At 44.1% G+C, this 15,116-nt stretch overlaps 1 protein-coding gene across 3 annotated transcripts in view; it reads right to left on the reverse strand.

The window, feature by feature from the left end:
* ATP6V0A1 (ATPase H+ transporting V0 subunit a1) overlaps positions 1 to 12,719 on the reverse strand; it is a 30,536-nt gene extending 17,817 nt beyond the window's left edge. For all 3 annotated transcript variants that reach the window (XM_082494833.1, XM_082494835.1, XM_082494834.1), the window contains exons 1-12: positions 12,676 to 12,719; positions 12,438 to 12,579; positions 12,205 to 12,283; positions 11,788 to 11,885; positions 10,874 to 11,002; positions 5,950 to 6,032; positions 5,007 to 5,133; positions 3,600 to 3,682; positions 2,857 to 2,950; positions 1,306 to 1,518; positions 434 to 584; positions 69 to 208 (exon numbers count right to left, since the gene is read on the reverse strand). In XM_082494833.1, coding sequence (XP_082350959.1) covers positions 69 to 208; positions 434 to 584; positions 1,306 to 1,518; positions 2,857 to 2,950; positions 3,600 to 3,682; positions 5,007 to 5,133; positions 5,950 to 6,032; positions 10,874 to 11,002; positions 11,788 to 11,885; positions 12,205 to 12,283; positions 12,438 to 12,554 — 1,314 coding nt within the window. In that variant the 5' untranslated portion in view covers positions 12,555 to 12,579; positions 12,676 to 12,719. The remainder of the gene's footprint in view (positions 1 to 68; positions 209 to 433; positions 585 to 1,305; positions 1,519 to 2,856; positions 2,951 to 3,599; positions 3,683 to 5,006; positions 5,134 to 5,949; positions 6,033 to 10,873; positions 11,003 to 11,787; positions 11,886 to 12,204; positions 12,284 to 12,437; positions 12,580 to 12,675) is intronic.
* Positions 12,720 to 15,116: the final 2,397 nt, after the last annotated feature.

Consider the following 15,116-nt stretch of genomic DNA (forward strand, 5'->3'; position numbering starts at 1 on the left):
TAAGGAGTAATGCGCACTGTCAGCTCAAGGGGGAAGGATGCGAGTAACCCAAGCGGCAACTCTGTTACCTCATTGTCACTCTTCTGTGACAGAATACGACTTTCCCTGAACACCATCCAGACAGCAATCAGAGACATCAGGATTCCATGGCCAAAATCTCCAAACATCACAGCAAACAGAAACGGGAAGGTAATGATTGTATACGGTGCTGTAAGAGAAAAGACAGCACTCCTAGCGCACTGTATTTAAGTAAGCCCAGATTTACTACAGTACAATTTATGCAATTTAGCAACATAATTCCCAAGCTTCCCCTCTGCTTCTGAAAGGTGTCAAGTACTCTATTTGAAATTTTCACACAGGACAGACAATACAGAAAACCACCATGACTAAAAACTGAGATAGACGTCTGGGACTTTTATAAGTATGAATTTACCTGGATTTATTTCCCGATATGTTCCAATGCCATAAGCATCAACAATGTTTTGAAAGCCAGAAGTAAACTTATTAGTTTTGTTGTATGTTGGTGGGGTCTGATTGGTTTGCATCCTGTTTAAAATAGATGGGACAGTGGACCCACTATGCTCCTGTTTAAAACAAAAAGAAAAAAAAAAAGGAAGATTAGAAAAGCTATTCTCAGAGCACCAGAGGACAGAGTAAAACACTACTTTCTTGTTAGCATTTGGAAAACTACAAACTTGCATTTTTTAATGTGCTTGCATGATGAGCAATATACTTGAGCAGCTGAGGAAGGCTGCCAAGTTTCCACTGCTCTCCACTTTGTACAGCAGGAGGAGAAGCACTTGTACAAAGGATCAACATCATCCGACTAGGACAGACAAGAAAACTCATGCAAGAGGTTTTGTGTTTTGTTTTGGTTTTTTTAAACAGCAAATGAAAGGACTTCAAGACACCCAACTCTATTATTTGTCTATCTGAGGAGAGGGTGAGCTTACTAGAGCCCTGGATAGCACCTTTCAGTAAGTTCCGCTATTTATCCAGACAGCAGGACTACGGAGCACAGCCAGGTTAACGAAATGTACCAGAGGACTCAAACACAGGAAAATGTGTTACCATGACAGCATTTTCCTGAACTTAAAGCTTTAGACAACGTCCCATATTTGTTATGAAATTTATTTAACATACAGGAACCATGGCTTAGATATAGGCTGCCCTCTGTGAGGACTCATTCAAACAGCCCAAAGGGATGGATTTCAGACTCACAAATCGGAAAAATCAATTAATCCATGCTGTGTTTGCCGACAGCGGCTAGTCTGCTTGAACAGCAGCAGTACCGCAGTTACTCACAGTGCCTCTCCTGAGAGCAAACTGGATAGAGTCGAGGTCAGCCACAGGACACCAGACTTCAGCAATCAAGCACTTCTGCGTCACATCGATATTGCACAGATTCAGGGTATGGTAGATGGCCTTCATCTTGCGTACTTTGATGAACCAGACACGGATATTTTTAGCGGCTGCCTGCAAAACCCTTTGGCGATGATCCTCTGTTTGGTTCAGCACCTTTCATAGAGAAGTAGGATAAAGATGAGGCAAAATGATTGGCCAAAACTGGCAGCATACAGAAGTGCACAGTGAAATCAGGCTGACCTAAGACAAGCCTTACCCACCAGAGGATGGGTGGATGAGCCCTCTCCCCCACCCCATGCACAAGACTGCAGGCATGTGGCAATATATGCTTTAGTCTCCGTATTAATTAGTTCCGCTAAAAGGTTTTAAGGCTTCTTTCCAGGGGTACTTTTTGACTACTTTTCTCCTCCAACTCCAAGGTCAGTGGCTATTTCAAACAATAAACTGCTCAGAAATCGCAGAGAACATTTTTTCCTCCACCCAGGTTAAAAGAGCAGAGAAGAGTTCTACAAGTGAGGTGTACATTGCCTTAAGAAAACACACAAAGATTACAATGAAAGACTTTTTGACTGGAGGGGAAAGGAGAAAGTGTTTTCCACTGAGGGTGTTTTCCAACTGCAACATATCTAACTCATGCCAAGTCAGATTCCTAGCCTGGAAAGTCTTAGACTCAAGGGAAAGCGAGGACACAGGGCACACGCAGCTTTGAATCCTACTAGTTAAACTGCTTTTGAGTTCTCGTCTACTTTAAAATTACTAAACAGCTTGAGACAGTTTCTGTATAAAATAAGCAGTCCAAATTCAACTGTTTTTCCTTATAGTTTCTGAACCTTTTCTTATTTTTCATCTCAAATCCCTTAAACTCTTCTGCATTATAACATATTGCCTTTCTTCCGTGAAGCAAGCATCAAATATCTCAGAGCTGGCACCCAGTAGGTTTGTGTGCTGATTACTTTTTACCAACACTCAGGCTGCTGCACAAGAGATTAGTTGTAAAGCAGAAGCTCTTCAGGACAGCACAACGTGAAAATACGAAGACAGGCAGAAAAAAGAACAGCTAAGTTAAAGTTAGCATTGTCATCTCAACTTGGAAATAAGTTTAAATGTTTTCAAAGTTCTTGCAGATGAAACAGGCAATTGTACAAGCACGCTTTCAGAGTTGGAAAACATGGTGTCTCCTTACACATGCATATTCCTCTCTGCTCCCTGGCATGCAGTTCTCTCTCAATGCTTCACTTACATGTATATAATTAACTGCTCAGCCCTCCAGAACAATCAAACCACCCCACCACCCTAAACCCCAACAAAGAAAACAACAGAGCAGACAGTCTCCAAACACCTTTCTAGCACTGCTGAGCTGCTGGTCTCAAGCTACCTGGAGCTGAAAATACAGTCATCTAATAGTGCCAAAAATTCTCCTGTTTTAATAGGATCCAAAGAAGTTTTCAACTATTATTAAAGAAAAAAGGGCATTGACTCCAGTTATTTTACCATCTGAAGATCATCAATTCTGGTATTGACACCAGAAGCCATTTCCTTCCGCTCCTGTGGTGTTTCTGGGCATGGGTAGAGGGAGGCACGGAATCTGGAAGACATGCAAGCCCCATTAGTAACAAAGATGGAAAGAAGATAAATCAGTGAGGGAGACAGATGGCTGAGCCTGAACACAGAAATAAAGCAAGAAGCACCTTAAGAGAAGTTTCTGATCAGCAAAGACTGCCAAGCAGAGTTTCAGTCTTTAAATCAAGTGGTACAGAACTTTGCTTTAGTCCAAAACAGAAGCTGAATGCTTAAGAAAATGGAAGTGGGAGGAAATCCTCTCTTCCCTGTATTGACAGCGTCCCACAGGCACTGTCACAATGTTGATTAGCCATCCCAGCTGAGGGTGCTGCTATCATGCCAATGCAGTTGCTGCTAGAAGCAGTTGCTGTTGGTCTCCCCTGTAAGAATATCACCCGCTGATGTCCCACTAGGTCTGTCTGACAGTTCAACACAAACTCCCTTGTTTTTAGGCATTCTCTAGCAAAGCAGTCACCTACTTTGAGCATTACAGACTTGGGAAGTGGCTAGTTTGACTGTAAAATGTGTTTCAACTATTTATGGTATGTTTTATTTGCTGTCAAAATATGTACTCCTATCACCATTGTGAAATAAGAAGTTGAAAAATATGGATATTAAGTTATGTCAATGTGTCTCAAATATTTGAGAGCTGCTCAGCTGTAAGACTTTCATACCCTTCACATATCTTCTTGACTCTGTTCTTCAGCTGGTCACCTTGGAAAAAGATGATAAACACAGACTTGTGCACATAATCCCCCTAGAACAGAGAAAAGGGTGCACTGTAATAGCTCAGCTATTTACAGAAATTAGCATTATAGAAAATTACAATAGAGTTCTACGTTTCCTTCCCCTGAATCTGTACATACAGACCTCATATCTGCAGTGAGTCAAGAATGTACCTTAACAACACTGAAACAATCTCAATGAAAGCAATTTTCTTAGCCTCAGTACAGAATACCCCTACCGAACTTCTGTTTACTGAAGCAAAATGTTCTAGACTATCTATTATCTCTTTTCTGTAACACAATAAACAGGAAAACCTGGGAAGATCTCCAAAAGAACAGAGATGCAATGAAATACTTATCAGCACTTACTGCAGTCAGCTCACCTACAGAATAAAGCAGAAAGCTAGAGAGTGAATGAAAATAAGATGAAGTGGCGTTTAACAACTGTGATTCTCCAGGGAGGCCAATAGCACATTCTTTGCACAGCTGTTTTCATGTTGGTAGCCAGGTCCCCTTTCCTGCATTTGTTGACAAGTTATTGTTCTACCTTACTTAGGAAATTTTAATGTAATGCTTCAAGAATAATTACATTAGGTGTAACCTCAATTTAAGGAAGTGCTGCACAATAAGAACAAAGCCTCTCCTAGTAGACAGATAATTCAACAGGTCAACTACCAGCAGTCGGTGGGACAAGAGAACCAGTCAGCCTTATGTGAGAAACAAAGGGGCAGTTACTGAGTTTCAATGCTTCTGTCTTTGTTCCAGTGCAGCCTACACACAGCCTTTCTTTTTACTGGCTAAAAGTGAGAGTTCCCAAAGTTTGGGCGTTGTCCATTGATTTGAGCACAGAGGACACTGAATGTCAAACCAGGCCCAATCACATTTACTGTTTATATTTGTAATAAAGCCAACAATTTTCAGGTGGATGTTTAAATTACTGGTTAGCAAATTAAGAAAAATTAAAAGTCCAAGTTCAGCATGAATGAGCTACAGATGTTACACCGCTAATGTCCAAAAGAGCCTCTTTCAAGGAGGATTATTACTTTTTCAGAACTGCATACAGGAGTTGCACTCATAGCTTGTGCCAGAGAAGCAACTATGCTCTGCTGCGGTCCAAATTTTGAGTTGTTTTTCCCCCTTTCAACAGCACTCACCATCCATCCTGCTATTTTTGTTCTAATTAAACGGAAAAACATTTGTCACTAAAGCCTCAGAGGCTGCAAGTAGGTACTGTGAAGGGACTCAACACAAACGTTTGACTGCATGGAGCTCATGGAGGGACAAAGGCTTAGATCTATAAGAAAATCCTGTTGCGCATCCGAGACTTTTGCTGCTGTAAACGATAGTTCCTTTTACCGTTACAGGATCCTCCAGGGGGTTTTCAATCTCTGCTTGACGCAGGAATACGTTCCCTCGGCACACTCGCCACAGCATGCGCTCAAACATGGGGATTCGCTCACGGTTGATCACTCCAGCCACAAACCTGTAAAGGGGACAGCATAAATGTCAGTTCTGAACCTAAAAGAACGCACAGCCTAACACTCAAACCACTGATGGCAACTGGAGCTTAGCATCAGATTGAAAGCTACAAAAATCTTATTTTGAAATTAGTTCTTTAAGCAAAATGGAAGGTCCTCTAAATACACAGAGATAAACACACAACAAAAACTGCATTACAGCAAAAGCTATGCCTTTTAACAGAACAAAATAGTCTATTACAAAAGAAATAAACCACTGGTTAAACATATGCATTTAGACATGCAGTTTCTATGCCTGCTAGTCTTCAGTTCAGTAGGTTCCTGGTACGTTGCAAAGATTACAGCAGTCGCACTACCGCTGACTGTGTTCTAGGCACACGCTTCAGAAGACCTCACTGGTTCAAACCCCTCCGTCCAGGTAAAGAATTACACACCAAGACAGCCTGGAAGCAGCTAATGAAGAGGATATAGAACTATACAGATTTTTCTGAAGTATTATGTGCCCACAGTAGTTACTAGTTTCAACAAAAGCTGTGAGAGCGCAGAATGCCTGAAAAATCAACCAGAACAGATTTTCAAGGAACCAAGTAGTAAATTTTTTTTTTGTGCAGAAAGAAATGTGCAAAGCACAGAAATGAACTGGGAAGTTAATGTACATGGGACAAAACCAGAGGACAACAGCTAGTTTTAGATCAGCCTTCATCGGCTTGATGTGCCAGTCCAGAAAGTTCCACAACTGCGCTCAAACTGCTGCCGATGCCACAGGACGAACGTGAGCCAGCAACCCTAACACGGGACAGAAAAAAGCAAAATGCCATTACCCAAGTCGTAGCGGGGCACCTCTTCCCATCTCGCTTGGTTCCAGGAGTGAAGAGGATTCCTCCAACAGGTCTGGATCCGCCATCTGCTGATGATGCAATTCAGCCTGAATTCACAAATCAATTAATATCTAATGAAAATAGTTAGTGGCATGCAGGGAACGAGGAACCAGGAGATAGTTTGGGGAGACAAAAAAGAAAAAAAAGAAAAGAAAAGAAAAGAAAAAGAACGAACATAAGACAGCAGAAAGAGGAACTAGATGGTAGAAGAGACAGCAAGAATCACACAAGGAAGGAGAAAAACATGAGGAAAAGTGGAATGGCCCAGCAAAGCTTCCACACAAGAAAGGTCTGAAGACGGATGCAACAGAGCAAAGGGGCTGTGGGATATATAAGCCTGAAGAAAGGCAGAATTCAAAAAAATTTGTCAAGTTTTAAATACAAGTGATGTTCCCAAGAACCATGTTTTAATGGCACAAAACAGTGACACGCCTTACTCTCATCTTCCCCTAGATCTTAAATGAAGAAAAAAGTGAAGGTGGATGCTGCTTCCCTCTCGCACTACTCGTGCATTTTCTGCATATTAAAGATGCAAAAGGCATTTCTAAGAGGTGCCTGGGAAATTGTACTTGCATGTAAAGCAGCCTGGGAGTCTTGTTCTAGACAAGAGGGAGAATGATGCCCAGGTTAAATCTTCCACAGACAGTATAAGGCAGCTTCCAGCTTCACCAGGCTGCACCCCTACACCCAGTCAGGCAAGACCTGCGTATGCTATACGTGTCGGCCTTCTGCCGTATGCCAAAGCAAAAACATTCATTTTGGAATTAGGTGACGATAGCTTGATCGATTCCACATTACTTGCCACATCAGGGTAGATACAGGGTCAGAACCAGTAACAAAACCTGGAAGTACTGGACAGTAATTTTTCTTTACTGACTTTACAAAGTTCTCCCTCCAGGAAAAACGCACAACACTTCCAGCTTAAAAACATACTTCCTGATTAAATCTTTTCATTCTTCAAGATGTTTATCCTTATTCACTACATGTATTGTTGCCAGACACACAAGATGCATGGCTTAGGGCAGTCTGACGATGTTGCTCCTTTTTTGACCAGCCAGGCAATAAAATAGGACACAGTTTTATACTGTCCTTCTCTGCAACCAATTTGCAGGCTAAAGTTCTTGGGAATATAGCTTGTAAGCGGCAACAGTTCAAGTCAGGAAGGGATGCTCAAATCACCTTCTCTCACGCACCATCTTCATACTTCAATCAACCCCCACGTCACTGTTATTTCTACCTCTGCAGCTTATATAGTGAAATGACGAAAATTACAGTTCCTCAGCACAAAGAGAGGGCCAAATTCTACCCTCTGTGGTATACAGGAGGTCTTCCCCACAGAGCTGTCAACAGAACTTGCTAAAATACACTTGAAGGTAGAGTTTGACCCTAGAACACATAAAATGCATGCACACATACAGCGCAGCCTTGCAAAAGCATATAGCAAGTTTAATGACTCAGCCATAGTCGCTTTATTTGTGCAATAGTTGCACCATAATTTTAGTGAAAAACTCCACAACGCTTTACTTGCATGCCAAATAAAAGTATTTACCATATATGAGAAAAGTTTTTGCAAGGCTGACATCAAATGCAGGTCAACTGCTTGTACACACACTTGCTTTAGCTTACAGATGTTACAAAAGTAAGGGAGCCCTTAATTTAGTTTGGGAAGCCAACATGAAGAATTGCTGATCCTTTCAACTTTAAGGCAACTTGTTGCAACATCAAAAACGGAACGAAAATTTTGCTTCATAGAGAACACAACAAAAATAAGAAAGTTTGTCACCCCAAAACAAAACATACAGACCAAACACACCAGTGATTATTTGAAATCTAGATTTCAGGATGTTGAAAAACAGTAAGTTACAATTGTAAGAGGCTTGTATTGTATTTACCAGTAATCAAGATACTCTGATAATTTTTGTGAGGTGCACCACATTTTAGCATATGAAACATCAAAAAAGAAGGATAACACATGTGAAAACTTTAGATCCGCCTCACTTGAGGGAGTAATTCTTACAGATATTTAATATTACCTCTGACCCTTTTGGGCTATGTGTCCTTTACTCAGGAGTCCATATAAACCAAAGACAAGTCCTGCTTAGAGGGGTTGAAATTACTAAACAAAGCAGCCTAGATTAAAGTTGGATTAGACCAGTTTTGCTAAACAAGAACTTTTTTACACAAGGATTATTTGCATAACAAAACCCTATGTTCTTTGATTCATCTCTCAACTACTTGGATTTGATGATCTCACCCTTTCTTGAAGGGAAATGGCATAGTGACATCAGCTCTGATTCTGGTGGGATAACTAAAGCAGTGTTCTAAGATTTAACAGAACTAAAAAATGGAGAGACTATGCAGAAATGAAAGAGCTATCCAGCTACAACGCAGAAAAACAAGATTCTAGGAAATTTACTTTGAGTAAGAGTTTTCCCCAGCAGCGAGCAAAACATCATAGTTATTGTGAAGTATTTTTTACTAAGTCAGGTCATTCAGGGTTGGAAAAGCCCAAGCATTTGCATGCCAGTAATTAGAATGCAGACCTTTCATTATTAAACATTTTTAAATTGCTTATTGTTCACCCAGATCAGCAATCTCAAGGCCTGAAAAAATGCATTTTCCCCACTCTCAATCATAGTTCTGCTCTGTAGCGACTCCGGATCGCTATGCACAGTGCCATACAATTCAAGCCCCTTCCAGTTCACGAACAGAACAAAAAAATCAATTTTCACAAGAACTAAAAAGGATTCATTTCACCATCTAACTTATTAACCCAGAGCCCAAACAGGAATGACAGATGCAAAACAAAGAGAAAAAAGCAGATGGTGAGAAGAGTTAGAGGAAAGAGAGACAGGGGACTGCATGCCATTAACCATTACTTTTCCAGTCTTCTTTTACGCTCACACTCTAGGCAAAACTTTCAGAGAAATCTCTCCAGCTCATACTGTTCTTCATAAGCAAAGACAAGAAGACTGAGAAAAGGAGCATAATCATCAACATGGTATGTTGAAACAAGAAATGGCTACTTTGACCAGAACGGTCATCAGAAGAACAAGTGACACACTTTTGCCATCCTCCCTCGCCCAGTGCACACGCTCCGGAGAGCAGAGCAAATGCCAAGTATAACGCGCTTTGCATAGTCAGCCATTTCTTGTGCAACTCACTACTATGAATAACACAATCTTAATTACAAGTTATTGAAGTCTTCAAGTGTTGAAGGTACTGTGCAAATGACAGCATTAAGAAACAAAGCATTCACCACTTTGGGATAACGAGCTGCCTGCACAAGGCTCAAAGTCCTGGAGTAGTTGGGATCTCTTGCCTTGCGCACAGCTGTTTACAGCCTGAACAGAAACAGTTTTACATTTTCAATGCTTACGCTTTACTGAACTTCACACGTGAGCTGTTCAGTTTGCCTTTACATCTAGCAATATATTTGGTGTATTTTATTATTACAGAAAACAGTTATCAAACAGCAGCAGGAACATATCTAAACGTTCTGTGTCCAGTTCATTTAAGGATGACACGAGCTCCTTTTTGTGTGTGACCTGACGCAGACCATTTAGAAATTGGTTTTGATCTTTAAATTTAGCATGAAGAAAGAAAGCAGTAGGCAGCTCTCAGCAGAGAGGACAGTAATGAATACAAAAGCACGCAGCATGAGCTGGTACTTGGTTTTACTCAATAATCAGTTGGAACAGGCAGGCAGGGGCATCTTAATGCAGCCAAGTAATAGGTTATCAGTTTAATGCTGTTTGTCCAAGGAGACACTTGTAAGTGAACATTCAACACTCGAAGACAAGGTTTTTTTGTACTGAAACCAATCCCATGACCAATCAACTGATCACACGAGCAGCAGTATCTATGTCAGCAGTGACTAAGACCTGTGTTGGCACAGAAACAACCTTAACGCCTGAGCAGGCACCATCCTGTGCCAGAAAAACAAAAAAAACAAACCGTTAGAGAAACGGTCTGAAGTTTGCAGGAGCCCAGCTCTGCTTGATCACAGCCCTTGTAACGGATACAGCTTCTGGCCTTTAAGAACTCTTTGATCAAACCCTTGCATTAGAGGAAACAGGACATGTACTCAGCAAAAACATGTCCTTACTGTTCTAAAACACGTACAGCTCTTTGAGAAAACTCCCTAGACTCTGAGATATTTAAGCTTTACAACAAAGGACTACGTCTTTTCCCATGCAGGCTTTATGTCTGTGTCATGAATGGCATCAGAGGAGCTCTTCTCAGGTCCAGTGAAAGAGCTGCCAGTTCCAGGGCTAGCTGGTATTCGACAAAACTTTGAAGATTTTTAAATGGCAGCTTTGGTCCAGAACTTACCTCTGAAAACTTTAGGGTTTGATCAAAGGCTCAATTAAATAAATACATAAGTAATCTATTATTTCAGTGTAATACTTTGTATTATGACCCTAATGAGTAATCTCCATATAACATTTCAAAGGCTGAAGAGAAATTAAGCTTGATTGTAATATCTCTGTGTAATCAAGGCATGACTGTTTATCTGCATATGTCAGAAACTCTTACCCACTGAAGAAAGTGTTCACTGTGGCACCAAATTTTTAGTCTGTTGATGTGCTTTTAAAACTATTACCATCTTAACAATTTACACAATTTTTAGACAAACCACTGCTTAACTAAAACAAACCCAAACAACATCATAAGAGCTAAATCATGGGTAGCTATGCGCACTGCATGAAAAATGGAAAATAATTTTAGAGGCTTTCTCAAACAAAGCATAAAAATGACCCTGCTGTCCAAAACAGCAAGTAAAAATATATTTGAGAATAAAAATGGTAATTTGTGAGGAGAAGAACCAGCTGCCCAAGTGTTAACCCGCCCCCGGTATTCTGACCTCATCAAAAAATTGCTGAGTTTTACGCAGTATAAATTTTAATTCTGTCAGCTCCAAAAAGTTTCTCTTCAAAGCTTCCTGGTTTGTGTTGATTTCCTTGAGCTCATTTTCAATTTTCTCAAAGTTTGCCTGCAAGGTGGGAAAAGAAGACAACAGAAAAAGGACTTAAAGCAGTGTCATAAATAAGTGCTCTTAAGTCTTAAGCAGGCAAGATGCTTTACATTCCCATGATTTGCATACAATTACAGATTGTCTGCTGTGGCACACAGACCCAGACTTGTGACATTCTCTTCAGACAACGTGAAACTTTTCATACTCAGCCAGCCTTTTATCGACTGCATTTATACAGTGTTCTTTAAATCATTAAAAGACCCTTACAAACTTTATGACAGACCCACTCTAAACCATGTAGTTCCAACAATTTTTGACTCATTTAAATGGGTGAAATTTCTTTGAAGTGCTTTCACTTCTAACTGCATTTGGATAAATGCACCAGCAAAACAGTGCTTGTGAATTAAAATCAACTTGACGTGAGCTAGCGGAGCCAGCATTTCAGGTGACAGCTGGGGCCTATGGCACCTTTGCCACTAAATTCAACGGGTATCTACCAACAAAGGTAGTTTCATAGAATCATCTAGGTCATCGAGTCCAACCATCAACCCAACACTGCCTGAAACACCACGTCTGCCCGTCTGTTAAACACCTCCAAGGAGGGTGACTCCACCACTTCCCCGGGCAGCCTGTTCCAACGCTTGATGACCCTTTCGGTGAAGAAATTTTCCTAATAACTAATCTAAACCTCCCCTGGCGCAACTTGAGGCTGTTTCCTCTTGCCCCATTGCTTGTTACTTGCGAGAAGAGAACTGTTTCCACCTAGAGTCAAATACTACTTGAGTCTTAACACACATTATTACCTCCAAGTCAATCATGTCACGTGGAAAAGGCACCTCCGGGTTTTCACCAGTGTCCATGATAGCAATATTTGCTTTTTTAATCTCCTTCTCAACAAACCCTGGAGAGACAACATTGTTAATGTTAACTAAAAAGATACCTCCGTGTCAGACTGTCACCATAAGGCCACCCAACCCGAATAGAAGCTGTGAATTCTTCCACCTCCTATTCCAAGAGTCTCTTATGTGGTTAAAGCTCTCTGCCAAGCAGGAAGGAATCCCCGGAGGCAGCGTGACCAGCTGACACACCGAAGAAAGGCCACCATCACTCCTCCTCAACACCGCTTTCTAACGCTGCCTTGCAGGTTTAGCCTGCCTTAATCATTTCCCCTGTAAAAGCTACGGAGCGAGAGCCACATCAGACCCCAGAGAGAAACGTACGGAGCTTTCGGTCCATTTCTTCGCACCTCCTGACTTCATTAACGAATTTACGCTGGAACACGTTCACGTCCGGGTTCAGCTGTGGAGAGAGAGACGGTTCCAGCACAGCCGCGGCCGAGGGCGGCGGGGCTCTGGCCCCCGGGAGCGAGGGGTGGGGGTCCCGGCGCCGCTCGGCGGCGGAGGGCCGGGGCAGGGGCCGTCCCCGCGAGGGGTGAAGGGTGGCGGGCACTCACGTCGCGGAACTGGACCTTCCCCAGCTCGCCCAGCTCGCTGACACAGCAGTAAGCGGCCTCGGACTGCAGGAAGAGCTGGGCCAGGGTCATCTCCTCGCTGCGGAACAGCTCCCCCATGGCGCCGCCGTCCCCGCCGCGGCCTCTGAGGAGAAGGGCCGTAAGAACCGAGCCGGGCGGCCGTGGCCCCCACTGCCAGGCGGCCCGGTGGGCCGCACCCCCCCCGCCCCCGCCATGTTACCTGCCGCTGCCGCCGCCGCCGCCACCAGCTGATCCGCCGCGGCTCCCGTCCCTGACGTCACCGCGCACGCGGGGCGGAGTCACGCGAGCGCGTCTCCTAGCGACGGCGAGCCTCGGCCCGGTCCGCACCGGAAGTGACGGTAGAGCGCCGGGCCGGGCCGGGCCGGGCCGGTCAGGTCAGGTCAGCCGGCAGCTGGTACCGCTGGGCCCGTGCCCTGCCCGCCCCTCCGGAGGGGCCGCTGACGCCGTTGGTGGTGCCGTGACGCATGCAGTGGCGTCACTGCCGCGTGGCCGAGGCGCGAGGGCGCGGCCTGCCCTCGCCGACGGGGCTCGGCCCTCTTCTGCGTGCGGCGGCCACAGGTACGGTCCTGGGGAGCCCGGGGCCACCGGCGGCGTCCTCCGCCCCCGGGGCGGCCCCGTGCCCCCCCTGCCCCCGTGCCCAGCCCCTTCCGCCGGCTCCCGCTGCCCGGGGCTGGGCCGAGCCCTCCACCGGCCCCTCGGTGTGCTCGGGGGCTCTAGCCTCCGCCCCGCCGCCTGCCCGCTCCCAGTGGATCAAAATAAGCAGTTCCTTGTTGAAGGCTGTAGAGATACGGGAAATGAAAGAGCGAAAAATAGCTCTTCAGGGTTAAATCGAAGGGCTCTACAAGCACACAGCAATGGAGGCAAGTCCCTCCGGCAGCCCATGGGCTAACCCGAGGGTACAGCGCTTCATAACGCAGAAATCCAGTTACGTACAAGAAACCCTTCTGCCTATCAGGGGTTTTCGGCACCAGCCTGTTAATGGAAACATGGGTCATTGGGATGGAAGCCAAAAATCACAGACGTTTAAGTTAAAACACACTAAATTTCCCAGTACTTCTGCTTACTGACGGTGTCTTTGAGTGAACGCTTGGTCTTGGTATAAGTAAAGGAGGAGCCTTTGCAGTAGCAACAATATAATTTAGCCACAGATCCCTTTTCATACGGTTGGTTGTCTTTATTTCGAAAGCCCCTCCTGGTGCGCAGCACACAGAGGTGTGATGCCCCTCCGGGGCTTGGGCAGGCGTTTGGCCCCTGTGGAGTGGAGTTATTGCAGTGTGCCCGTTTGTAGTGCTCTGACAGAGGGGCACCGCTGAGGGTGCGGGTGCTGCGCAAGCTCAGAACAGCAAATCCCAAGCTCTGCCCCTAAGAGCTCCTACGATACAGAAGATGACCTGCAGATGTGTAGGGAAATAACGACATCACACGGGTCGGTGCGGTGGGGTGCAGTTGCGGCAAACAACACCCTACACCAGCAGACTTGGGCCCTGTTAGTGTGGCTAGTGGTACTGTGTGATGGAAATGGCTGTGTGATGGAAATGGCAGTGGTAGGGCTGCTAACACTCTGGTTTTGCTTTTATTCCGGTATTTGACATTTGATATTATTCCGATTATGAAAAAGTGGGCAACTTAGAAGGTTAAATAACATGTATCTTAATTTGTTATTCGATTAGTTTGGTGACTGAGAAATGCATTGCACTGGCAGTGGCCTATAAAACTGAATTCTCCTTGTCTGTGGGATGCATCTAACCATACCAAAAGGTGTCCATATGCTGCACATTTCCTCCCTCCTTTCCTGTACTTACCCCCAGGTCCTTGGAAAACAAGATAATTTGCCTTTTTTCCCTTTGTCCAGTCCGTGTCCTCTGTACTTAAGCTACAGGTGAAGGGACAAATTTCGTCAACTGCAGTGGGTGAAATTTGACAGAGAATCTGTCTGGTGCAAGCCAAGGCCATTCCCTGTTTCTGACAGGCCCTAAGCAGCTGTATCTTGCTGTTTAAGAAGTTAGTGAGCTGAGTGGTTTCCTTCAGTCACAGGAACTTCCACGGACTGATGTGGAAGCAGATGCTGCACATTGTATTCCTTTGTTGTCCTGCATACATCTGACAGAGGTTTTCTTTGAAGCTGAAATAGGCTTGGTTTTGTTTGGATTGTCTGTTCCGTGTCCATGTAAAGAATTCAGTAGTGGTGCTGTGAAATCCCTGGGATACTGGAATGATCCGCAATATCTAAGGCATAGTGCAAGTGTGGAAGCGCCAAAGATCAAACTATGTCTACCATGCAATGAGAGCAGCCAGAAAATTTTCACACTAGAAGAGACTGAGACAGATTTCTCTGTCCTGTGTGCTCGAGTCAGCGAAGGCTCCAACGGGGAGGCTGAGGTTTGCCACCTATTGGCTTTTCCGGGTATGTCTCCACGGCAGAAAATGGCTGAAACGAAGTTAGTCCTAACATAGAAAATTACTCATTGCATTTTAGCTTGGGGTGTGATTGCTGCGCGCACAGTAACCCTGAGCGTGGCCCTTCATATCTTCTACTGTGTATCAAGAACAAATATAAATTCCTGTTGTCTTGTTTTATCTGATTCTGTCTAGATTGACCTGCTCAGTCTGATTATTTTTTTTTATTCCCAAATGGGGAAA

Source organism: Vanellus vanellus (genome assembly GCF_965231255.1).
Source record: "Vanellus vanellus genome assembly, chromosome: 24".
NCBI lineage: Eukaryota > Metazoa > Chordata > Aves > Charadriiformes > Charadriidae > Vanellus > Vanellus vanellus.